Below are 25,500 nucleotides of genomic sequence, written 5' to 3' on the forward strand. Positions count from 1 at the left end.
CATGTACATTGGTGTCCTCCATAATTTGCCTTGGTGCTCCCGATCATTTGCCTTGGTGCAATTTCCCATTCCTTGGTGCTCTTTAGTAAACAAAATTGAGGAGGTGCGGCAATAGAGGGCGCTGTTGGAGCTACCGCGGAACATTTTGGAAGAAAAAAAAGATTGACGCGCATGATTAAAATCGACGCGCGCGCTGACCAGAGACCGACTTATTTTTTTTTTGGCCTAATAGACCACGGCATTCGCCGTGGTCTATTGGTCTATTACATAGAGTAGTCCCTAATATAAGGAAACACAAAATTGCCAGTGACATTTAATCAGGCCGATAGGGCTCGTATAGGTATACGAGCCCTATCGTACTTCGGCCGTTGGTCGATCGATCCTTTGCTCGATACAAAGTTCATGAAACAGATTCTCTCTAATTTCCACAGGCTGGAACTAAGGACTAGATGCTTTTGAGTGAAAATCACTCTAAGTTTAGATTTATTCGGTCTAATGGAAACTAGAGTGACAACTCGATCTGCGTCGGTGGAGGGCAAAACTGAATTTACATCGGCCGTACCATGATGCAACTTCCATCTTATGAATTGTTCGTTTCGGTACCCGATGCTACATCAGATTCTAACCAACCCGGCCAACCGACCCATATGCGATTGGTAAGCGTCTGAACCAGACAGCGGGAGGTCGTGGGTTCGTGCCCCACCATATGTAGCGCGATACGGGACGGAGAGAGCCCCCCCCCCCCCCTTCTTTGTATTGGTCATTGTGTTACCAGAATCTCAGGAATTCTTTTGAGATATCTAAGGAGATGTGTTAGGTAACAGTAGTCCAGATTTTCGTATGTATACTAGGGCAAAATCTTATACTGAATTTACATCACCCGACTCAATATCCATCTTTTGAATTGATCTATTCGATTGAATGAATTTCACACTAAAACTTCTAGTTTCAGTCAGGGAGTGAATTTTCACTCGAAAAGAGTTATTTTGTACTCTGTTTCCGACTATGTTGGCAATAACGGAGTATATTATAGGAGTAATATGGGAGGCTGAATAACTTTGAAGCACTTTTGGTATGCAGTACGACCACAATAGGTGGACGTCAGTAAGTCTCCCCCCCCCCCCCCCCCCAAAAAGGCCTCTGGACACATTTCGATAGACCGCAACACCTGCTCATAAGATTGTCATCAATAGAAATCATTGTAGCAGACGGGATATTTTCGCCCGCACAGCTAGCTCGTCATCGAGCAAGCATGAAAATCCCATCGATAAAATACAATGACCACGATGGTATAGACGAAGCGACGTGCAAATAATACCCGTACACGTCCGGAAATTACATGAGGCTGCGGTCTGTAGAAGGGTAGCTCTTCTGCCATGGGTGAAGCTATCAATGAGCATCGAGTAGGCGTTCTTATTATTTGCGGTAATTTCTTAAGATTGGGGAGTTGGGTGGTCAAGATGCACATTAACTACATGTATAAAGTTTGAGAAAAATTAACAAGAAGACGTTTCAGAATTTCATTAAAAGAAACGAAAATGCAACATTCCCGATTAAATTATTATGGAAAAAAGTACGCAAAAACAAAATTCCAGATTCCTCCGCGACCCTTCTATGGGCATTTTACACGGGGTTGCCATTTCTCTTGCTATAATGTTCGACACAATAATTCCAAAAGGTAATCACCCCCATGATATTACATTCACGTTGGAAGGCATTCCACAACCCTCGGAGTTTGGGTCGTGGAAGGTGTTCCTTCGCCAGGAATTGGTTTTCTGCATTTCTAATCAAAGAGAAGTGTTAGAAACAGCCAGCGGCGGCGACTGGGGGGCATCACTTGCTAAGTTTTTTTTTTGCACATCCGTGCTGAAAAGGTCGACACGTATTTTCAACCGGACACTTGGCCCCCGTAAGATCAAATGGGGGGGGGGGGGGATCTTTCAAATAGAGGGCGCTCTTCAAAACCGGCCATTATGCAGCAAACTACGCATTATCTGCCCATTTTTAGGGCACATTGTGACGCTTTTGGGGCTTGGTTTTTCATACTCGTCGTTCATGTCAAAACTTAACTATCTATACCATTTTGGGAAATGGTTACTTCAAACAAATTGTCAGAAACTTTTAGGGCATGTTTTTTTTTCATCTCGAGGGGGCACATCTTATGCTCGAGGGGGCACATTTATGTCCGCAAAAGGGGCACTTGGGTAAATCGGGGGGGGGGGGCGGTTCCGCCGCCCCTGGAAACAGCAGTCGGCATATGCATAATCGAAAAAGAAATGTTCCTCCAATTTGGTTCATTGTGTGAGCCGACTTTTTTTCTGCCGAGTTCCGTATCCCAGGCTAGAATGGTGTCAATCACCAGTGTGAAGCGTGTGAAGTTTTCATTCTTGCCTGGCTACGCTAGAAAATGGTATATTGATTGGACAGAGATTCGGGTAAAAGCTGTGATGACGTAAGGACGGAGGCGGAGTCACTTGGAGCCGTCCTTTTTTTGGTGGGTATAGGCCTAATTGTACTGGAGAGGCTTATATTCGGAAACGTTCAATCTGCTCAGTTTCTGTAGTAGATAAGCAGATGTCCACTTTTGAACCACCGTGACAAAACGTTCAATCTGCTTTTCTGGTAGCAGAAAAGCAGATGTCCCTTTTCGAACCGTCAGTGAAGGGCAAGAAGTAAAACCTCCTTTTCTGGTAGCAGAAAATAAGAAAAGTAGACAAATGCATTTAAGCAAAACGTTCAATCTGCTTCTGGTAGCAGAAAAGCAGAAAAGTAGAAAAATGCATTTGAACAAAACGTTCAATCTGCTTTTCTGCTTATATTCTGTTAGCAGAAAAGCAGATGTCCCCTTTTGAACCTCCATAGATGGGTCAAAACGAATTTTACTTCTAACCTTTCACGTCCGGTTTTTTGTAACATGGTCTTCTTGTTCGATCGCGTTTGTTTTCACATCGCGTACTTGCGTTAGAACGAAACTGATAACGACGCGAATATTTGCCTACCTGCATCCGACTAATTCCAGATTTAGTCGGGCTTGCTTGAATACAGTTCTTATTAACGGTCATTTTAGATTTGTTTGTAAATGAACACTAGTCTTCAAGTTTATTCAAAAACATTGTCTGTCACGTCCCAAAAACATTTTAGAGTTCAAGTTTCATTTTTTACCGAATGACCGCACAAAATTATTTCTTAAATTTTCATCTTAAGCTTTGTACGAGTGTTCCTATTTCCACTAGTCCACATGTAGATTTTTCAATTATTTTAGATTTTCCAATTTTTGGCACGATTTTTTTTTTCACGTCATGCGATTTTTCAGTTTCCATAAATTGCTAGTAAGTTTAAAAACTCCGACTTTTACACACTAATTTTCCTATTCGAGGAATTCCGAAGCGCGCCACCAGGGGTCAACTTTCAGGCTGAATATACATGTATATTGATGAATAAATGAAGGGACGAACGCGCACGATAGCGTATATAGCCAGGGAATCGGGAGTCGAGGCTGCTGAGCTGAGCTGAGATCTCGCCCTGTAAATTGCGCCCTCTGTTGATAAATTATTTGTTAACGTTCATGCGTAACAAGCACCAGATAGTAACGTCTTGGACCAAGACTAATAAAAAGCGGCTGCTGAGCCTTTTTTCGGGTGTTCATTTTTAGATGTTTTGTTATTGTTTCATATTGCTCAAAGCATGTTTATAACACACAACAAAATAAAGAAGCATATGCATTTTTATGTATGTTAACGTTCACTATTCACCTACTTTGTAACAATAATTCTTATTTTTGCAGAAATCATTAATATAAAACGGCTGGAAATCAGTTATGGTGATTAACCAATAATATGAGGGTTTCATAAAATCGTAACCAATCAAAAACGTCGTTTCATTGTACTCCTAACTTGGCAGGTAAAATAAATCGAACGAATGCTGATTTGACGTTGTCAATGTCAGGTCGTGTTTGGTACTCCTTCACTCCTTTGGCGTTGCTAATTCTGTTCACTATTTTCAAGACTTAATGGGTGAGCGTATTGTTTTTGTTTTGTTTTTAAAGATAATTGGGAATTTACTTCAAAATAGGGGATGGGATAGCAAGGAGGAATTTTATAAAGGGGATAGCAACGGTAGGTAGAATTTAGGGAAATTCAACTAGAACTAGGGCTTAGCCTTAGGCCTACCTCCGTAAATTAAAGGCCACACTTTCACCATGTACAAAAACATGTCGAAATCGAATCGAACTTTGTCAAATTTTGATTTTCACATTTAGGCTTAGTTTGTAGGGTTTTTTGGCTTTAGAAGCATACTCACCCTCTTTATAATATCGAAGTGGCTATCGTTACGGCACTCGTTGTTTAGCGCCCTCTACGATATTTTTTTGATACGCACGCAGGTATATAATTATTGTTTCCACACGTTTTATCGAGCAGTGCGCCAGCTCAGCCGATAGAGGGTAGGATTTTGCACCGCGAGGTTGCGGGTTCGAATCTCAGTTTTGCACTCAAATTTTTTTCCTTTTCTAACCTGAGGCTTTGGAGGATTTTTTTTAAAAGGGAAATAAAGTCCGAATTTCATAAAGTTCAAATTCACTTTTTTCCTTCTAATTTTATATTTTCTTGTCATGTTTTTTTATAAAAGTTGCCAGGTTGCAGTCTACCGTAACGATAGAAAATGGGAAATGCGTTACGGCTGCCGTAACAATAGCCACTGCGTTATAATATAGGTTAATCAGAAAGTGCTGCCTTTTTCAGATGTCAAATTTTCGTGAAATTTCATGTTGAAATTTTGATACGCAAACGGCAAAGGTGTGCAAACGAATCTGGAAATTTCACGAAAAATAGACATCTGAAAAAGGCAGCACTTTCTGATTAGCCTATAAAGAGGGTGAGTATGCTTCTAAAGCAAAAATAAACTACAAACTAGGCCTATAGGCCTATGCCTAAATGTGAAAATCAAAATTTGACAAAGTTCGACATGTTTTTGTACATGGTGGACGTGTGGCCTTTATTTACGGCGCAGTGGCTATCGTTACGGCAGCCGTAACGCATTTCCCATTTTCTATCGTTACGGTACTGCAACTTTTATAAAAACATGAGAAGAAAATATAAAATTAGAAGGAAAAAAAGTGAATTTGAACGTTATGAAATTCCGACTTTATTTCCCTTTTAAAAAAAATCCTCCAAAGCCTCAGGTTAGAAAAGGAAAAAAATTTGAGTGCAAAACTGAGATGCGAACCCGCAACCTCGCGGTGCAAAATTCTACCCGCTATCGACTGAGCTGTCGCACTGCTCGCTAAAACGTGGGGAAACAAATAATTATATACCTGCGTGCGTATCAAAAAAGTATCGTAGAGGGCGCTAAACAACGGCTGCCGTAACGATAGCCACTTCGTATTTACGGAGGTAGTCCAGTAAATTGGCCACATTTATGGGGCTACGCTTCAACATATTCAATCGGCATGATCGGGTGGCGGCATAGAGCTATCGTGCGGTGCCCCAAATTCGCGCTGCCCATATTCACGCTGCCCAATATTCGCGCAACCAACTTTCTCGGTACTCCTAGTCGACCTAGAACTATGATGCTTGGCGGAGCAGGGCCTCATATCATAGACAGCTTACCCCGCAAAATTATTTGCTTCTACAAATCACGAACTAAGTATAGTCAGACTCCCTATTATCGCTGCATCCCTATTAATCGCGGCATGAGAAATTTCTCTTTTTGCGTTGCCAAAACTACTTCAAGTGGCGATTTTTATCCAGTTCACCAGTCATTTAAGGACTTTTTGCCGAGTTGTATAAAAAGGACGATTAAAAAATGTTGTGTCTTTCGGGACTTTTAATGATTTTCAATAAATATTAACGTTTTCCAAAACTTGCAAATTTTCCCTCACCGTGTCTGCTAAAAGGTACCGTCTATATTTTAACATAAATCTTTAATGGTGCTCTGTCCATTAAAGTTCCATTGTCTGGTTCCCATTCTTCAGCTGCAAATGTAAAATGAAGTCGAAGGACGATATTTGCACCGCGAAATCGTAAAAACTTTAACGGGATCAAAATAAGCACAAGGCGTTTTAACAAAAATAAAACGGCCCACCGTGTAAAGTGAGAGTTCTTGCGAGAGGGCGTAACACTGACAGCCCGTCTCTGAGTTTAGACTTGTTGACAAAATGGCGGCGCCCAGAAAACGAGCTCGCGTGTTATCTCCAGAGGAAAGCAATGATTCGGACAGCGAAAGGGATTACTTTTCTGATTCAGAATCATCTATGGATATTTCAGAACAGGATGGTGAGTCAGAAGACGAAAATGGGGATACCGATACAAATGATAATGATGGTGCTTACGTTAGTGTCAATAGTGACAATCAAGACGATATTGATGCTAATGAACAGAGTTTGTATGAGGAGGGGTATCAGACGCGACACACGTATATTCTACAAAAAGTGCGGAATTCCCCTGTGTTCAGGAGAGTGTTTCAGGGTATATCACTAGGTGCGTGACTACTATTGACTTTTGAAGGTAACAAGAATATACCAGAGAGCAAGATACAACAAGTTTGGTGATTACAACTTATTTACTCTTTTTTTTACAGAATTTTGAATAATTAGAAAAAAAGCTCGAAGTCGGGCACTTTAGGGTTAAACTTTTGAAATGTCGCGGGCACTGAAAGAGTTAATCAACTCGAACGTTACAGGGAAAATATTACTCCTAGAACTATGAGGCTCGCGGAGCGCTCTTTGAGCCTCATAGTTCTAGGAGTAGGAAAATATCAGACTTTATTCAGGGGATGTTTTGGTCAAACATTAACTATGAATAAAAAAGTTGAGATCATCATAAAAACCACTTTCTGCATACCGCGATAATAGGGAGTCCACCTCCGTTCGCACACTCCGAGCATGTCTATTTTCACAGGCATCGTACACGGAACAAACCACACAATTGTTGGATGTTTGTTGGGTGCACTTAACGTGAGTATGTCAAGAGTTATAGTACGGAGTTTAGGAGCAAACTGTGCAGTGGTTCTGTGGGAAATTGCTTGGTTTGATGGACATTTTTGTACTTAGTTGGTGTTGAAGCAAACAATTTTGCGGGGTAAGCTGTCTATGAGGCTCCGCTCATAGTTCTAGCAGTACTTTCTCGGCTCGTATCTTTTTTTACACAACCATGACAACACGGACCGACGTCAAATCACCGTCGATGATCCATCGTCACTACTTCTTAGAATTAGAAGGCTTCTCTCCGTCAGCTGATGGAGAGAAACCTTCTAATTCTAGAAGTACATCGTCACATCGCCTTTCTTCTTAATGTAGTTATGCGAGAATCAAACGCTTTTCTGAGAAGTACATTGAAAGAAATAAAAGAGAGAGTAAATTATTGCCGTAATGACTAGATACCAAAACGTTAGTCCGAGTAACTTGGACCCAACTTAATCGCCATTTAAACATTCGGACATGGTCTGGCGGTAGTAGGGTCCAAGCTAATCCGTATATATGCCGAGCAACACAATTTTGTCCTTGACCCAAAAACCCAACATTGCCCAACAAAAACATCAGATTTCACCCTCAAAACGGCCTCCAAATTACTAGATACGCCACCTGAGGTACAAGTAGACATCGATAATTAAGATGGTTGTACTGAAGTTTACTTACGATCCGGATGAAAAGTGAAATTTCCCGTTCAATTCCGAGAGCTCCCCTCGCGATTATGAACACGTTAAATTTCCGACTCGTGTTAATGTTTGAACGATGCGATGTGGTCTTCATGCCCAGCGTACATTCGATGGTCCCTGTATCCCGAGTGCGATTCCATTACTGAGCGCGCGCGATGCATCGATTATGATAATGAGTAGACTGGATCACGTTTGTAAACACAAGTACATTTCGAACGATATCAGGGAGTCGGGAACTAGGGCAGCTTTTGTGGGTGGAAACCAGTTCAAGCTAGTTCCCGACTCCCTTTTATTGTTCGAAATGCACTTGTGTTTACAAACGTGACCAGGGAGTTATCATTGGGTCTATTTACACAATTCCACCGTTTTTAAGGCCAAACGGTCTCCGTTTTCAAAAGAAATTGTGGGGGGGGGGGGGGGGGGGAGCACTTTCTATGCTAATGACTCATGTAGAAATTCTCCAGCACTTGAATTAGTTCAGTGCACCCATGTACGTACATACGAACAAGGGGGTGGGCGAAGTGGTAAATTGGCAAAGTGGTAAATGGGTAAACTGGTAATAGCCGCCAGGAAGGCCCGTGGCGTTGTATACAATGCCACGTTCACGGCCACGGGTCTACATGTACGCCTACATGTGGATTCCTGATGAGCACGTCAGCTAGCTGGATGTTACTCAAGCTACGTATGCGAACGTGCAAGGCGTGAATCGCACGGCACCAACAGTAAACCGCATAGGAAAATTGTGATTTCTACCACAAGAAACTGTTCAAAATTACAGAAAAGGTGTCATCTGTATCTTGCCATTAGGTTGAAAAGGTCATTTTTTGAGTATTAAAAAACACTCTTGACATGGTCCGAGTAACTAAGTCTGTACCCAACTTACCGCCTTTTTAAAGGGAATATTTGGTTTCGCTGCAATTTTCTGAAATAAATGGATTTGGAGGATTAGTGTGCTATAGAAAATATTGATAAACTAGCTTGTTTCATGTTTTGGGTTCTAATCTAAGAAACCCCAACAATGTTCTTGTAGTCTGGTACCCTGACCCCACTTAAGATGACGTTGCATTTTATAGACTTTGGGGATTGTAAGGTAAGAAAATCAGTCTAGCAGGCTTGAACCCCTTCAAAGATGTGTAATCAATTGCAAAGAAAATGCTTAATGACTAAATATGAAAAACTAGAAGCAGTTTTTGAAAAAAGCCAGTTTTCTCCAACGATGGTCGGCGGACCAGTGTCAAACTGTAAAGATTGCCAAAACAATCGTCAAGATGGTGGCCATCCGAAACAAATAGGAAGAGACAAACAAATAATCACTGTGCATCACTTCGCACAACTTTCATAGTTTCTAAGTCTAGTTCTTTCATAATCAATTTAATCATTGAAGTACAGAACTTCATAATTTGAAAAACATTCATTTTGGACTAAGAAACTTTTCCAGTTTTGTTGTTCAATGTACATTTCATGACTCTGTTTACATGTAGACTTAGTACACAACCACTAAAGTGGCATTGGGAAACTACATCCTTTCTGAGTATAAAATGAAGATATCATGTCAAAGTGTAGCCTTGCATGAAACATGGTAAATTTCAGATTTGCTTATCGCTCTCACCCCAATAGATTTGTATACTTATGATCCCTGAAGTGTTTATTCTCAGTGTTTTTCAGACCATGTATGTATAATGAATATCTTTAAATACCACCCTTTTCCCACACAGTGTTGTATAATGTCTTCAACTGAAGATGACAGTAGTGTGCCCATTCTGCCATCTGACTCACCAGGGAGTTCTGTCTCAACAACGTTGCAGGTGAGTAAGTGGGTATGTCCATAAATAAGGGGTCCAAAAGTGTGACATTTTTGGTGTTACACCGGACTTGTTAATTTGCCATTCAAGTGTCAATAAAAATGACTTCACACTATTTTTCATTTGTTTACCAGGTAGTTTGCTTTACATAATCACTCTTAGAATCAGAGACATGTGTCCTGAATTACAAAATCTTACACAAGTCAGATGTAACTCGGACACCAAAATTGGACCCTAAATTTATGGAATCACCCAAGTACTACTATACACACACACTGACTGGCAATTGAGGTCACTTGTGCAGTTTAGAAGACACCTCTTGCTGGTTCTTTATTCTAGTTGGCTGAAACACGGTCACGTGGGGTTCACTAATGTAGGCTAGAGCATGAAATTTGCATCAGCGTAAACAAGACGCGCGTCAAGACGTGCATGTGATTTCTGGCATAAAGTGCCTGATCGGGCAGTACTCAACAACAAAAAACAAGTCTCAAAAACTCAACTCTAAAACTGAATCTAGGGAAACTAAGATTGTTCCTGTAGGCCTAATTGTTGAATTGCCTGTAGTTGAATAGCTTATGACTTAATTGTTGAATTAAAACAGTCCATTAAAACCCTGAAAAGTTTCTATTATGATATTGGATATTATTTTGGATAGAGGTGTGTTATTCAACATATGAACTTGCCTGATTTGGTCACTAGTGCACATCTATGCCCCCCTCGGGCCTGTGAGTGACCAGAACAGGGTCCTGTTTCCCGAGGCCAAAAGGACCCTCTTCTGGTCACTCACAGGCCATGCACTAGTGACCTCATTGCCAGTCTGTGTGTGTATACTACGAACATTGAGGGACTCTGGTTAGCCAATGTACATGTAGGACCCTCTTGTAGTCGGTCACAGGCCAAAGGTGGGCATTGACATATGCACTAGTGCCAACATGGACTCAGTATACAAGTACCCCCTCAATGGTTACAAAAGGAGAGTTGGGGAGACAACTGGGAGGATCACTTGAATGCATTGCTGACGACACCTGATGCTCAATCAAATCAATTGTATGTACTTCACATCATAGTCCCCGCTGGAGCTTTAGAAAGTGGTAAAAAGTGCCATGTACTATTCCTGCACAGAGTCAGTAATGCCAGTCATTGTTCAATAACACACCACACAATCCAAGAATCTGCCATGTTCATGTTATGATGAGCCTTAATAACCTCCGCAGGGTGTTGTTACAAGTCGAAAATGGAGTACACATGTCTACACTGTACCTGAGAAATAGCGTGCACGCAATGCAGGCATGATAGTTTTCCTATTTTATAGGAGTTCCCATTTTTTTTCTGCTTTCATTTCCTATTATTTCCTCATTTTCAACATTCTGTACTGTAGACATCACATTTTGGGGATAACCTTGATTACTTTTTCATGGTGTGGATACGCTAAAGGTTGCATGCATGGAAATTCCTAATGTTACTTTACCGATTTGAACAACTTTTTTCTGTGGGGTTAAGCATGCTTTTGCTGTGCTTACTGCTTATGGTTTCAAATTATGGCAGCTCAGCACCGTGAAATTGGGCACAGGTCTTCTTGAATTGACATGGAGTGATCCAAATTCTACCTAACTACTGAACGAACTCGTTGAAATTATGAAATGTACATGTGTGTTTTTCAGTTTTATGGAATACTACATGTACATGTCTGTGTACAAATTTTGTTTTCTTGTCAGGATGAGTACCAGGAGTTGCTGAAATATGCAGTGGTAGCACCAAATTATGACCCCACTAACTTGCCACAGTCTCTGGCTCAAGCTGTCCATGCCTTCTCCAACAGACCTAGGAGGGATGAGCTCATATTTGAAGACTCCTCAGGTTTGTAATAAAAATATAGGTGTAGGCAAGAATGGTAAATGAAGGAAACAATGTTATATAAAGAAAACAACGTTTGGGAAGACTGAATAGATTACACAGTGAAACGAGTGCATTTTCTGTCAAAAACAATATTTCACAATTTACCTTTGGCAAGAAATCATGCAAATGAATATTTCTGCATAATTATACTGTTTGAGCACATATGTGATGCGATCAAGCTAAATGAGTTGTTTGTCAACCCTGGTCAAAACAATTTATTACAGATTTGAAAAGAGCACAATCTCAGTATTATTGCTGTAAGCACCGTTGATATATCGATTTTATCGATATTAGTTTGATATCGATATCGCCGATGTTAGTTATTTGGTAATATCGAAATATCGAAAAAATCGGATTTGGGAGAAATATCGAAAATATCGATATTGAAAAAATATCAAAAATATCGCTACTGAGAACAAACTTTATTAAAAAATACGAAAGTGCATCGGTCACATTACCCTAATTTTCGATAAGCCACGGCTTACGTTGGTTCTCACGCTGAGTGAAAAATGTCCCAGTAGCTTATATTCCGGGCGGCGTATACGGCGACATTTGAAGAATAAATTCAGTCACTTATCTCAAATTGTGAAGTTGTTATACACATGTATTTTTCTGTTTTCTCATGTCAGTAATTTTTGGCTGTTGAAACTAAAAGCGGGTCAAGAAAAATACAGAGACTGGCATGGGAATTGCTTGGCCTAGATAATTTTCGGTGTTTGTCTTAAGCCCTGTCCGCACTGGACTTTTTTTGGTCAAACTAACCGAGACTATGGGTACTTTTCCCATTTTAAGTCCAGTGCGGACAGCCTGGGACGTTTTCCTCTCAGTTACTTTTCCTGAGTCCAGCGGTTACTTTTACTGGCCAACTGCTGCCCAGGAAAACTGACCGGGTGCCCAGGAAAACTGACCAGGTCACTTTTCCCGAGATGATAAGTCCAGTGCGGACAGTGCGAGTCGGTAAAAGCAGCTCAGGAAAGCGTTCATCCGGCCCTAGCGCCCTGTTATGCATACAAAGACCGCACGAACCTGCACGTGCAGTGGCCAAAAATTTTGTAGAAACACGCTGCGGTGTATCATCAAGTCCGAGCGGTAAAATCTCGTTACAAATATATTTCAACGGAGAAATACATACACAAAAAAGAGAGATCACATTGTGGGCATTAATTTGCAGAAATTCTCTTTCTCCACCGATGTTTGTTAGGTATTTTCTACGATCCAAATTCTTCCTGTTAGGCTGTTACGCTACTGTAGTCATGCACGGCGCATCATGGTCCGGTACCATACGTAGGCCGTATTCACTGGTTCCGGTCCTACATCATAGCTTTGATTCTGTTAGCATGCGATGGGAACCAACGAATACCGATGGCACTGCTGCCGCACGGAACATCGTACAGCGGCATGGCTTCGATGTCGTGCATCACAATGCGTCAGAAATACTAGGGTTTTCCGTCAAGATTTAGCGTGTGAAGATGAAATAATATCGTATTAACGATTATGTTGTGCATGCAAATGGCGTGTGGGTATATGAATGTGCGTATCGGCGGCTGAAAATGTGATCGGCAGTTTGTTTTCTGCGTATGGTGAGTCATTATACTGACACAGTGACAGCTCGGTTAAATTCTCCCACGCGGTCTGGGTAAAATTTCCCGTGTCGAAAGTCCAAGTGCGGACAGTGGTCACATTTGACCATTTCTCATTTTACCATCGTCTTGGTAAAACCTTCCAAAAAAAAAAGTCCAGTGCGGACACGGCTTTACTCGCCGCTTTTTCCCAGTGCTGTGATTGGTTGAAATAAAAGAAATCCAAAATTGGAATTAAAGAGTTAGAAAATTAATTGGTTTTCTTTGAGTTGTTTGTTTGACATTTCCCCAACATTCTCATCAGCAACACAAGGTGATAATAGTTGGACAATATGGAAACATGATCCTTTATTGTGAGGTTGGACTTCCCGAAAGACGTGAAATTTGGTTTACTAATATTCACTAATAATTTTATTTTTATTTATTCAATCTTTTTTTTTTTTTTTTTTTTGGAATTGCCGATAAAATGTTTAGGGTCGCAGCCTAAAAATAGGGTCGGTCGGGTAACCGGAAGCAGAACTATTCTTTTTTTTGGCCTTATCCTGGACATTTTGGTGCAATAAATGAATTTCACTTTGTGTTACTGTGATTGGAAATGTGTACTGTATGATATAGATTCCGAAATCACTCTCAGATGCCATGAGATCTGTAAGTTAAGGGTCTGGTGTTGTCATTGACCACATCACCCGTCGTGTTTGGGGTTCACGACTTAATACCTCCCCACGCAGATTCGGTGTCAAGCTATGTTTTTTAAGCGAACGAAAGAGTAGATCCCATGCAATTCACGCCTGTTATAATACCTTGAAACTTAAAATGAATAAAATATCGATATATCGATAATATCGATATAAAAAAACCGATCGGTATCGGCCAAAGTACGATATCGACGGTGCCTATACTGCTGTGGAAACCGCATGCTGGTACCATTTTTAGTTGAAAAATTATGGAAGTCGGAACACCAACAGATGTGATGAAGTGATGTGATGAAGTGGCCCTATTTTGGCTTTGAATCTCCAAATAAATATTCCTGACAAACTACCCATTTAGCTTGATTGCATCACATCAAGTTGTTTGAATGTCATTCTACTTCATGATACCCATCACAAATATGAAGACAGAAGCTCTCATTATACATTGTACACATGTAGATCTATCATTTCTTCCTTTTGATTTACACAGTTACCTCAACACCAGAGAAGAGTGCTAGTGCAGACACATCGAGAGACAAGGAGAGTGAGCAGGCATTACAAGGATCAAACTCAGAGGTTGAGTCAGACTATAGGCTGGAACAGACTGGAGGTGAGACAGCTTTCACAACAACAGGGGTGTGAAATATCTCATTTTTAGCGGATTTCTGCTTTTTTGTTGAGCGTACCAGATTTTGTTTTCCGCTTTTTTTTCTACCGATGGTCCAGATTTTCCCCCTCTTTTTCTACCACGCGTAATAATCAAAGAGCTTTGGTGCAAGTATTTAAGCGAATACAATCACTCATGTACATGTACTGTACATGTGCCGTATACGATATGCATGCAATGTAAACAGCATCCGGGGAACCAACAGTCATTGCGCTGTGATTGGCTGCAGATAAATATCAATATTCACAAATGCGCCATGAAGTGCGTTGGGACTCTTTGCAGCCGTTCCTGTGTCTGTGTAATTAGTGACACACAATGATTTCCACAATAACTTGCTGTAAACCTCGAAAAGATCACTTTGCACACGTCTCATTGCAAATATAAAGCCTTGAAATAAGACTAGTAAATTGTCGCCGCGCCGATAGAGGGCTTCATGATGCGGGGCATCATTCATGCATGCATTGCATCATGCATTCCGCACTATTGCTGCTAACGTTAGTGTGTCGTTTTGTATGTATTTTCAAACTACTTTTGATATTAATTCTGCAAGATGTCAGTGCAACACAAGTGCATAATTGCCCATAGAGATTCATAATTTGATACGGACATTGACAAGACAAATCCGTGGAAATGGACGTGGATGGAACACACCAGTCATGGGCAGAAATTAGGCGACATGATCAGAAAAATCCAAAAGCCTGGACATGCGATGTGCATTCTTTGCAGCAAGGAATTGAAATATGGGACACGTGGTCCAAATTTGCAATGGCTGACTCACACTTCAAACCTCAATTTTAACACAGTTTTCATATACAAGTTGTTTATTTAGGCAGTTTCAAGCCAATATGAAGGGAAAGAACTTAAAAACGTGCATAATTGCAAAATATTTTTGACTTAATAGTTTAACCAGGAGGCTGTAAAATGCACCACAGAGCATCTACATTCCAAAATGACTACCTAAAATCCATACTTTTAGCCCCCAAACCAGTTTTTGACCCCAAAACACCACATTTTACCACATTCCATCTCAGTGGCACTCCACTCAAATAAAAGGTCTTGTTGTCCCGGCCCTTTTCATTTGAGGTTGTGATGCTCGTAGTTCTAAAGATTTCATAAATTTTCTTCTTTTTTCAGCCATGTCCACTTTCATGTAGAAGTGTCCATATGCACACTTACATGTGTAATCAATCAAATCATACCTTAATTAAAACCCTAACCCTGCCAGACGCAACGCAGTGCAGGTGGAAAAGTCTGATGCACTTTGATGCATTCAGCTGTCAACATCAGTGCATATCAACGGCCAGTTCTGAAACAAATTAAACAATGAGAGCTAATCCCATTAAACAATGCCACAGTTGTATCCTGCTGCATTCGGTGATCACAGACTCTGAGGCAGTGTGGCCTAGAGACTTTTTACCTGATGGATCTTGCTACACTGGGCTGGATTGTCATTTTATAGACAAAAGTTGCATGTTGCTGAGTTTGGCAGGGTTTCTTGCCAAAAATACCCTGGAGGGTTAGGGTTAAAAGTCTTTATTTTAATCCACATAAAGTCTATTGTTTTTGTTTTGTTTGAAAGCAGATGAAATTACTCCAGTTCGACCCAGTTTGCTTGCAGCAGCAACTCCTGAGACACCTGAAACGGATGAATCATCAGTATCAGACACATATACGTCTAGGAGCAGTGTCATGTCACCTTCCATTGACCAGGACTTAGCAAAGATGGAGGCAAACCTAGACAATTGGTGCTTGGATATGAAACGCAATATCCTGGTAAGGAACAGTACATACAAAAACCCCTGAATTACAACAGATTTGTTTTTTTATTATTTTTACAACATTTGAGAAGCCAATTTCATGTCAGTTACTCTTTGTGTTGTCTTTGGGACTGGATGGTTAAGATATATTCCACATGCTCCGTTAAACATCACAATTCAGGATAACAAACTCAAAAGCAATGTTGGGTTGTAGACTTTTTTCATCTTAACAAAGATCGTATATAGTGCACACAACCTGTAGTACAATTTGTGCAGTAACCATATCTCTCACTTGGATGGGCACAATCTTGTTGGCTAGGCCGTTGCATGCTGGACATTCATGACATTTACTGGCTAAATTATTTTCGAATATCTTTGCTATTTGTTGGTCTTTCATGCTGCAATTATGTCTATAGCCTGTGCAACTTTTGTCAATTGCCAGAGTACCTCGCTTGAGGAGTCAGGGAGAGGTTATTTATTAAAACTCTGTGAAATTTTGCTGAGCCCAGCACCCGATTTCATGAAACAGACAAACGACTCATTTAGCTTGATCGCATCACAAATATTCAAGTCAGTAATAGGAGTCGACGTACACGCATATTTGGGTCAAGGATGTACAAACCATCCCTTCATGTAAGTGCTATGCTACACTGTAACACATACCATCGGACGGTGTGCGGTATCTGACATATATCGTGGTGCAGTGAGCGGCGAGCAATCAAAACCTAGCCATTTTAAACTCACTATAAAAAGTATTTTCAAAAGGAAAAGAAGTCAACCATCCATCCTTACAGTGAATCCATTTATTATCTTTTTTCCTTCCCTTCTGGGGGAGTGGTCGTGGGTCTTTTAGATTTTTGGACATTTAAAAGGTTCCACATCGTTACAATAATAATGGAAACAGACCCATGCAATGTTATCAGCGGTATGAGAAAATGTGGCGTGTAGAACAAGGCCTATTTTGAAAGCTCTAGGTGGGCAGCCTTGGCCAGTTCTGTTTTTTGTTTTAAGCTGACAGTCAGCCCGTAGCCTTCAGCTGACCTCGCAAAGCTGTCCATCAGAGGCTGGGCATCCTCTTCCACATGGGCCTCTAGAGTGCAGTTGTCTGCAAACAGCAGTTCTCTGCTCAGCATGGGCAATACCTTGGGCTTGGCTTACTGCGACGCTGGTTGAATATTCCGCCCTTGCACCGGAACTTGATGGAAATTCGGCTGTTGCAGTTGTACCTGTCATGGATCATGGCTGTGATGACAATTCCAAACAGCATCGGCACAAAGATACAGCCTGACTTTACTCCATTCTCTGCACAGATGAGTTCCAACTCCCCATAAGCGTCTGTGATAGCCTACATGTAGTAGTAGCTTGCACAAGCCCTTTCGGCTGACAGAGTTGAATGTAGGGCTGAAACGATACACCTGGGTCACGATACGATACGTATCACGATACATGCCAAACAATACGATACATATCACGATATATATTACAACAAAAATCAAAAGATGATTTTCAAAATATGGTTAAATAAAACAATATACCAAGTGAAGTCTTATCCTCTCTGTCAATCGCCTGACAGCATTTATTTACTTTAGTGTCAGTAGGAAACCTGAACTGAAAACCCTCAACTTCAAGACACATGTGCAAACCAGTCCAAAAAAAATAATAGAACATTATTTTTAAAGCAAATTTTTCACCATTTTTTTTCATACCCAGAAGTCATTGGAACCGGGGCCGTGCAAGGAATGAACCCACGTCCCACTTCAATTCATGACGGGCATGTAACGACATGAGTGGGTCATGACAGAATTGTCTCATGATGGACACGTACCACTAAAAATCTCACCGATTTTCGTAGTAAAAGAATTGGTACATAGAACAGTGATCATTTTATAGACAGAAACGAACCTGTAACGTTATTTGCATATAGGCCTAGGCTATTTGTATTACCACGAAGCAGCAATCAGGCATGTCAGGTAAGACCTACGCTTGATGTATTTTATCGATTGTGTTCCGATGTCAGGAAAACGGCCAAGTTCCCTTTACTATTGCATGCAAATATCATTTACCAAAGATCGGTACCCATCGGTGCAGTGAAAATTGACAGACGCCCTCAGTTGGCATCTGGGTATTTACATGAAGCATGCACATTAAAAGTGCAGCGTGATCCCCTTTTTAATTTTTGTTTCTATTGATTGACAATTAAAAAACTAATAGGAATTCACTTATGTATTATTAAAATCCTAATGCGTGTTCCGTTTTGTAATAGACGTACTTGAATAATCAGGGTGCCACACGGCCCGGTATACCAGTCTTTTGGGTTTGGCTACGACGTGCATGGGGGGTGTGGAGGCAGTGAAAACACGATGGGGACTTTGAACATGGGAATAAAAAGTAGCGGCCAGGCCAGCACCAGCAAACATGATGTGTACGACCCGGCTGGGGAATTAAACCATAATGTAGTACAGACTGCATGTACTATGCATAACGTACGTACGTACGTACGTGCACAATGCAGCACTTGGATTGGGACGGTCTGAGTTCGAGTTCGAGTACAATACCAAAAAAGTACAAAAATTAATTTAAAAAATAAATAAATAAAATAAATGAAACAAAAAACTAACACAACATGCATTCCACTCTTCTTTACCAACTGGTTAACACTAAACAACTTTTATTTGTGTAAACAATGTAAAAATGAAACAAACTTCTTCAAGTTGGTGAATGCACTGGCACTTTTCATCATTTCTGAAAACAAAAAAGAAGAGAAATCATGGATAGTTGGGTAGACACCTGAAGTATTGGAAACCCTTTCCAGACAACAAACTCAATTAAGTACACAAGAAAATTTTGTTAATAAAAATTTAACAAAACCAACCAAAAAGCGAGATTTTAATTGCTGGTTGTTTGTATTGAAACATATTGAAAAACCATGAAGCCACGAGCGAACATATGAAGCGTGAGCTTGGCTGGCTCCTGATTCACGAATCCTCAGTGTAAGTAACATTGGGGAGGCGGGAACTGGATTAAGCCGTAATACAGACTGCAATGGCGCCATTATGCGCCAGGTTGAGCAATGGCATCGATTTAAAAGAAATGTACTCGATGTGTACTCCCGAGTACTGGGGTCGAGTACCGAGTACCAAACCGTCGAGTCCATGCAAAATTTGAGTACGAAGAATCGAGTACAGGCCAAGTCCAAACGTTTTTCCAGTACTGATAGTCGAGTACGGGCCGAGTACTTGTGTGTACTCTAGTTGTACAGGAGTACGAGTACTCCAACACTGGTGTTGGAGGTTGTTTCAAACCCCCAAAAACAGAATTTTCCCTCCTGTTTCCTTTTCTTGTCTGTCCTAGTTTTTTCACTAACTTTTCACACAATACATGTATTTCAGACATAGCACAAAAGACGAACATCTGTCCATGATTGGTTAGAGCCATCCATATCAATCACAATCATCAATCACAATATTGCATGCACACAGCAAGGATACTCTGGATACGCACAGTGTATGAAATCTTTGAGTGTATGATAAGCATTCTCAACTCAACATTGTTTTTGAGTTTATTTATTGAATTGTGTTGTCCAAACTGCCATGTGGAATTTCTTCATCCCTCGTTCCCAGATATGGACACAGAAAAAAATTAACTTGAATTTGCTTCTCCAACAAGGTACCGGTACTGAATGAAAACTAAAATATTTTAAGTTTTTTTATGTTATCGCTAAGAGAAGGGGTTTGCCCCGGTGTTTCTGGTATGGTGACTGGGTCTCATATTTCTCATAAAATACATTTACCTGTCTTTAAAAATAGACACAATTACCAGTGCCTTGAGTACCTACTTGTTGGTAGATACGTGCGCTATCTAAGACTCCAGTATTATTATTACACAGAGGTCCAAGAAGGCAGCATCCCACTTTTAATAGCTAACCAGCAGGTATTGAAACCAGGTTTATCATTGCCAGACGGTAGCATTTGTTGCCGTAACGCTGATATTTTTCAACCCACAAACGTATATGCAGCAAAGGAATAGAAGTGATAACAACGTTTCTTGAATTTGCCTTGGCAATAATTTATGACATTTTTACTTATAGGCTGAAATGAGTCAATCAAAGATATCTTTGATTGAACGTCATCGCCAAGAGATCAGGGCAATCAAAGACAGGTAGGGAAATACTTGACGATTATGACTCATTTGATTGCACCATTTGGCATAATCGCATATCCACAGACAAGCAGGTTCTTGCTGGACCAGTGTATTTTCCACTGACTGACTAAGTCATGGACTATAAGTACTGCCCTTAACTAATATTTGTAATATACACCTGCACACAGCAGATTGAGTCTAGAGGTGTGCGTTCAATGGAACGTTCCATGTTTCAAAATTGGGAATAAATACGTTTCTTTTATAAATGCAAGTATGGTTTTATGTTTTAAATTTTTTTTTTTTTTTATTATGTATGCTTCAAAAAGATTTTTTTTTCAATGAATGATGAGTAAGACCCCCTTTACACAGGGCTGCAACCTTTGGGCCTCCCTTGTGCGACCATAAAACTGGCCATGTCGCCGTTGGAGGCTCAAAGGAGGCCGAATGGTTGCTTACATCATTACATGTATGTCGTTCAAAGGTGATACACAGGATGTTCAGACGTCGCCATGGACACCATGGTTGCCGTACATTTTTGAACATGTTCAAAACAATCACACAAAGGTCACCGAGGAGGTTAGTTGCTCAAAGTTGGCTCAAATGAGGCAGAACTTTAAGGGAGGCACAAGCATTGCTGTGGTTGCAGAATGGATGCACAATGGTCGCCACATAATAGATCCGTTCTTTTGCAAATTTTACCGTCAATCTGGGCAATGCTTCTACCTCCCTTGTGCCTCCTTTGGCCGACCAATAGCGTGCATTGAACGATGACTGTGGCGACCGCTGTGCCTCCATTCGGCGACCACGGCAACCCTCAGTTGAGCCACCATGGCCGTAGGTTGCACAGGGGAAGCACAGGGGAGGCAGGCAATTGGCTCAGTGGATGCACAGGTCGCTCGTAGCTCGACATGAAAATGCCCGAAAGGGAGGCCAGGGATCGCTGGAGCAGTTACATAGAAACATGACTTTTCTGGGTTTAGGCAACCATTGAGTGTCCTGGCCATTTTTTGGTCGCTCATAGGTGGTACAAAGGTCGCAGCCCTGTGTAAAGGGGGCCCAACCGAATGTTTAGACATGAAAAGTACATGTCGAGAATAAAATAAAGGTATTTTGACATAGTGATTTGTTGCACAATGTTAGACCTGCTTGGTCCTGAAAAGGGAACTGGTTTGTATCACAATCAGAACTAACCAATGATTGTGGAAGATTTCTACGATTGACATAAAGCCTTGATATTGCTTCCAAAATATGTCCCATGCAGGGATTTTTTGCCTGAATAAGGCCAAATTAAAAAAGGGGGTTTTACAAGAATAAATAAACACTGCAATAGATTTCTCTATTTTGCGTTAATGGTACATGTTGAAGGAACACAAATTAAACCACTATTGGTGACCCTGATTGATATCGTGTCATGAATGCATCGATTAAAGATTTCGTGGAATAGTACTGAATTTTAAACTTAAATGTCCATAATACAAGTTTGGAATGATCTTTTACTATACCTCATACATATTCATGATCGAGAGCCGAACGTTCACTGGTCAATTCACCATCACGTGCCAGATGTTATTCTTGCTGTTTACCAAACGCGCGCGCGAGGATTCACACACATTGTAAATACGCATGCGTAGTAGACTGTCGCATGGGTTACCCGTGCGACAGTCTACTACGCATGCGCTTTACAGAGCAATCGAGGAACTGTCGCACGGGTGCAGTACGCACGCGCGAACATCGCACAGGAGAGATGCATGGTTGCACGGTTCGCGTAAATGTTAATTTACAGAGCTCAATGATGCCGTACTGGAGAAAATGTATAGACCGTGTAAAGATGTCTCCTGTACAAAAGAAAGTTGTACACATTGCAAACAACTGTATTTACAACTGTAGTAACTGTATTATATTGCAAACGAACCGAACTAGTAATTGAAGTTGAATCTTTTGGTGAGCTTTACAAGTTTCCCCAAATTTTGTTTTAGGTGCATAATAATAAAACAAAATTCGGCAACTGAATATGTATGAGGTATAGTAAAACAAATATAACATGGTTTATTTCGGGTGGACAGTCGATATTAGCTCCCCTCGGTAGTGGAAGTTGACAAACTAGTTCCCTCGGCTTCCCCTCGGGAACTAGTTTGTCAACTTCCACTACCTCGGGGAGCGAATATCGACTGTCCACCCTCAAACCATGTTATTTTTGTATATTATGTGCTCAGCTAGTTGGGGAGAGTTGTGCTTAAAACTGTCAATACTAACTGAATAGGGTAAAAATGGTGTCCATGTTACGTGGTTCAATTGTTTTAGTTTGAAATATCATGCTGAATAGCATCCCAAAGCTGAGAAACTGTCTTGAACAACTAGAGGAGTCAAAACAAATGTTATTTGTAACTTTTGTTTTACTTCGAGCGACCCTTTATAATTAATCTACAAATTATATCCGAATGTCACAAACCATTCCCCATGGGCAGATCTACGTAGTATGTACATGTATAAAGCTGTTTACTGTTCATAGAGGTGCATGTACATGTTTGCATAAGTACATAAAAAAATGTGCAAGTGAGCGTGCACAGTTCAAGGTCAATTTGTGGTACCACTTCGCACTCACACAAAAAACAGAGGCAAACCTGTCTGATGTGTGATTGATATATACTAGTTTAGTATTTGGCATATGAGCTGGTCAGATGGCTATGGCATATTGTAGGTAATTAAACAACATTGGTCAAAGCCATCTGAAATCTTGACAAATAAAGTATGAACTAGAATGTTAAAATCTCTCTTAAACATGTTCTTTTTAACAGGCATAACAAAGAAGTCAATCAACTCCAGAATGAGATTGAGAACCTGAAAGAGCTTTTGCACACTTACGAGGTTTCCATTGAGCGTAAGGATGGTGTAGTTTCTAACCTGACAAGGGCACTTCAGAGACAAAAGGAGCGTTTTGAAATGTTGAAGCGATTTCAGGCGTGGAAGCTCCGGCATACAGAGGATCGTAGAGAGGTATAGAAATTAAAACAGGGCTGGCTTAAGAAATTCATCTTATGATCAAAACTGACGAAATCCAAAATCATTACATGAAAAAAAAATGTTCTTCTGAATTTAATTTGGGTTCCCTTTGATTTTATCCCAAGATATGGATTCTTTTTCTAAATTGCTACTTTCTAGCAATTTACAAAAGTTATTCGCTTGTGAATGATACATCTACCAAAACAATTGGCCCATGTTTAGTTATGGAATTATAACTTTACAATTTTGAATTATTGGATGCCAGACAATAATTCCTCGCAAAGCAGATCTGCTCGCAAAGCGGATCCATTTATGCCCAAACAAAAACCTTTTTTCAGAGGGTTGCAGTTGTCCAGAAATGGAAAAAGGAAGGTTTTTTTTGTTGCAATAAAAAAATGCAATTTAAGAATTGATTAATAGAAAGGAAAAAATGAACTTGCATGAAAGGCACAGGAAACACAACTTTAACCTCACCTGTGACATCATGCTGTTGTTCCACTACTCCATTATTTTACATGAATGGAGCAATGGAGACGGCAATTCTCCATTATTTCACCCCATTCCTACTGAATAATTCAGTGGGACACTATAAAAAACAATAGTGTAAACACATGATTAATAAAAAATTCTATCTCTTCTAGACCAGTTATTTACAAAATTCAAGTTGTGAAAAGAATCAACCAATCAACTTGTGTCTCTCTATGTAGTACTATATTTACATGCTTAAAAACGCTTTTTTTTTTTGCTCTACAAACATTTTACACTACAAACAACTAATTTAGATTTAATACAAATATAGATTAAATACCAATTCATGTATTTGCTTTAAATTTTAAACAAAAAAAATCAATTTCAAATCAGATTTTTTTTTTCAAACATTTTTTTATTTAATGAACTAACCAAACAACCCTGCTCTCATCTTTATTTGACCAATTATTGGAGGAATATAGAAAGTTATATGTCTGACAAACAGTTCTTTCTGGCAAGAAAAGATGCATTGTAATCTACTCAATTTAATTGCTAAATGAGGAATAATTCTATCAGATATTTCTCATATTTGTAACAGGAAAAATTGAAACAAATTACTTTTCTCTTGTTATGCTATGTACTAGGCCTTCACCAGCAAGTTAGCAGTAAGACAGCGAGAACGCCATTTAATGACTAAAGTGTGGGGTGCCTGGCACAGTGTAATTGAAGCTAAATGGAAACAGCGTGTGGAGAAAGCCTGCCAGTCCAAAGCACAAGAAGTGTGCATGTCACTCACCAATGACTATGAGACCAGACTTGCCTCGGTTAGTACGCATGCAAAAGCCACATTAGGTATTGCGACCCCTAATGTTATCAACCCGTCATGTATGTGTGATATCCAGCTGAAATGCAATAATTATTCAATAAATATTTAAATAATTTTGAGCTGTTCTGTGATAACTATAAACCAACCAGTTTTGCAATAATGAAGAGGCTCACAATGAAATAGATATGCATTTGCCAGTATTTTATGGAACCCTTGGAAAATTTAAGGTTTTCTCAATATTAGGAAACATAACTTACATGTTCTTGTGTGTTTCAGATGTTCTGGGTCATTTAAACCACCTGCAGTGGAAACGAGAAGTCTGCTCATATTTCCCAAAAGTTATAAACAACACTTAACCTGTATACATGTATTTGTAGCCACAGTTTATCGTGACTTTTTCGTTCATTTCAAACTTGTTGTTATAAGGGTGGGAACAGTCATGGTTGAGGGCCATTTAAGTTTATATAACACAACTTTTCTTGGTTTTTTTTCCTTTTCATATCAGTTGAATGAAGCCTTAGAGTCCTCAAGGGCTGAAGTTACACGTCTACATTCTGAACGTGAAATGTATGAAGAAACAATGAAAAAGGCATTCATGCGAGGAGTTTGTGCCCTCAATCTGGAGGCTATGACCATGTTTCATGAAAATGAAGGTAGGTGTCTACAAAATAAACAGTTCAGCAGGTTTGTGAATGAATTGTGCCTAAAGTTTGATGATAGAAGCAAGAAATTTGGCATGTTGCTAGAATCAGAGATGTCAGCATACATGATTTGGGCTAGGATATGTGAATTTGAACCGTGAATACGACTACACTAAATACTAGTTGCCCCAGTATAAGTCGCCCCAGTATAATTGTATAATTGTTACAAACGAACAATCTTATCTATGAACTCCCGGTATGAAGTGGATATTAAAATGATAAGAAATAAAAAATAAAATTGTATAAATGTAGACCACCGTGGTAGTTAAATGTGATGATAGCAGTGAATTAACACACGTACACTTAAGCGCTTGTTTGGGA

The 25,500-nt window shown here is 40.1% G+C and overlaps 1 protein-coding gene across 4 annotated transcripts in view; it reads left to right on the forward strand.

Moving 5' to 3' along the window:
- Positions 1 to 551: 551 nt before the first annotated feature.
- Positions 552 to 25,500, forward strand: part of LOC119745341 (centrosomal protein POC5-like) — a 32,090-nt gene continuing 7,141 nt past the window's right edge. Inside the window, exons 1-9 of one of the 4 annotated variants that reach the window (XM_038221633.1) lie at positions 552 to 656; positions 9,369 to 9,458; positions 11,171 to 11,312; positions 14,111 to 14,230; positions 15,867 to 16,060; positions 20,132 to 20,202; positions 22,980 to 23,178; positions 24,297 to 24,476; positions 24,984 to 25,131. In XM_038221633.1, coding sequence (XP_038077561.1) covers positions 564 to 656; positions 9,369 to 9,458; positions 11,171 to 11,312; positions 14,111 to 14,230; positions 15,867 to 16,060; positions 20,132 to 20,202; positions 22,980 to 23,178; positions 24,297 to 24,476; positions 24,984 to 25,131 — 1,237 coding nt within the window. In that variant the 5' untranslated portion in view covers positions 552 to 563. Of the gene's footprint in view, positions 657 to 3,822; positions 4,014 to 9,368; positions 9,459 to 11,170; positions 11,313 to 14,110; positions 14,231 to 15,866; positions 16,061 to 20,131; positions 20,203 to 22,979; positions 23,179 to 24,296; positions 24,477 to 24,983; positions 25,132 to 25,500 lie in introns of those variants that run through there. The other 3 variants (XM_038221634.1, XM_038221637.1, XM_038221636.1) reach the window with 3 other exon arrangements.

The sequence above is a fragment of the Patiria miniata genome, unplaced genomic scaffold (genome assembly GCF_015706575.1).
Source record: "Patiria miniata isolate m_02_andy unplaced genomic scaffold, ASM1570657v1 HiC_scaffold_7, whole genome shotgun sequence".
Classification (NCBI taxonomy): Eukaryota; Metazoa; Echinodermata; class Asteroidea; order Valvatida; family Asterinidae; genus Patiria; species Patiria miniata.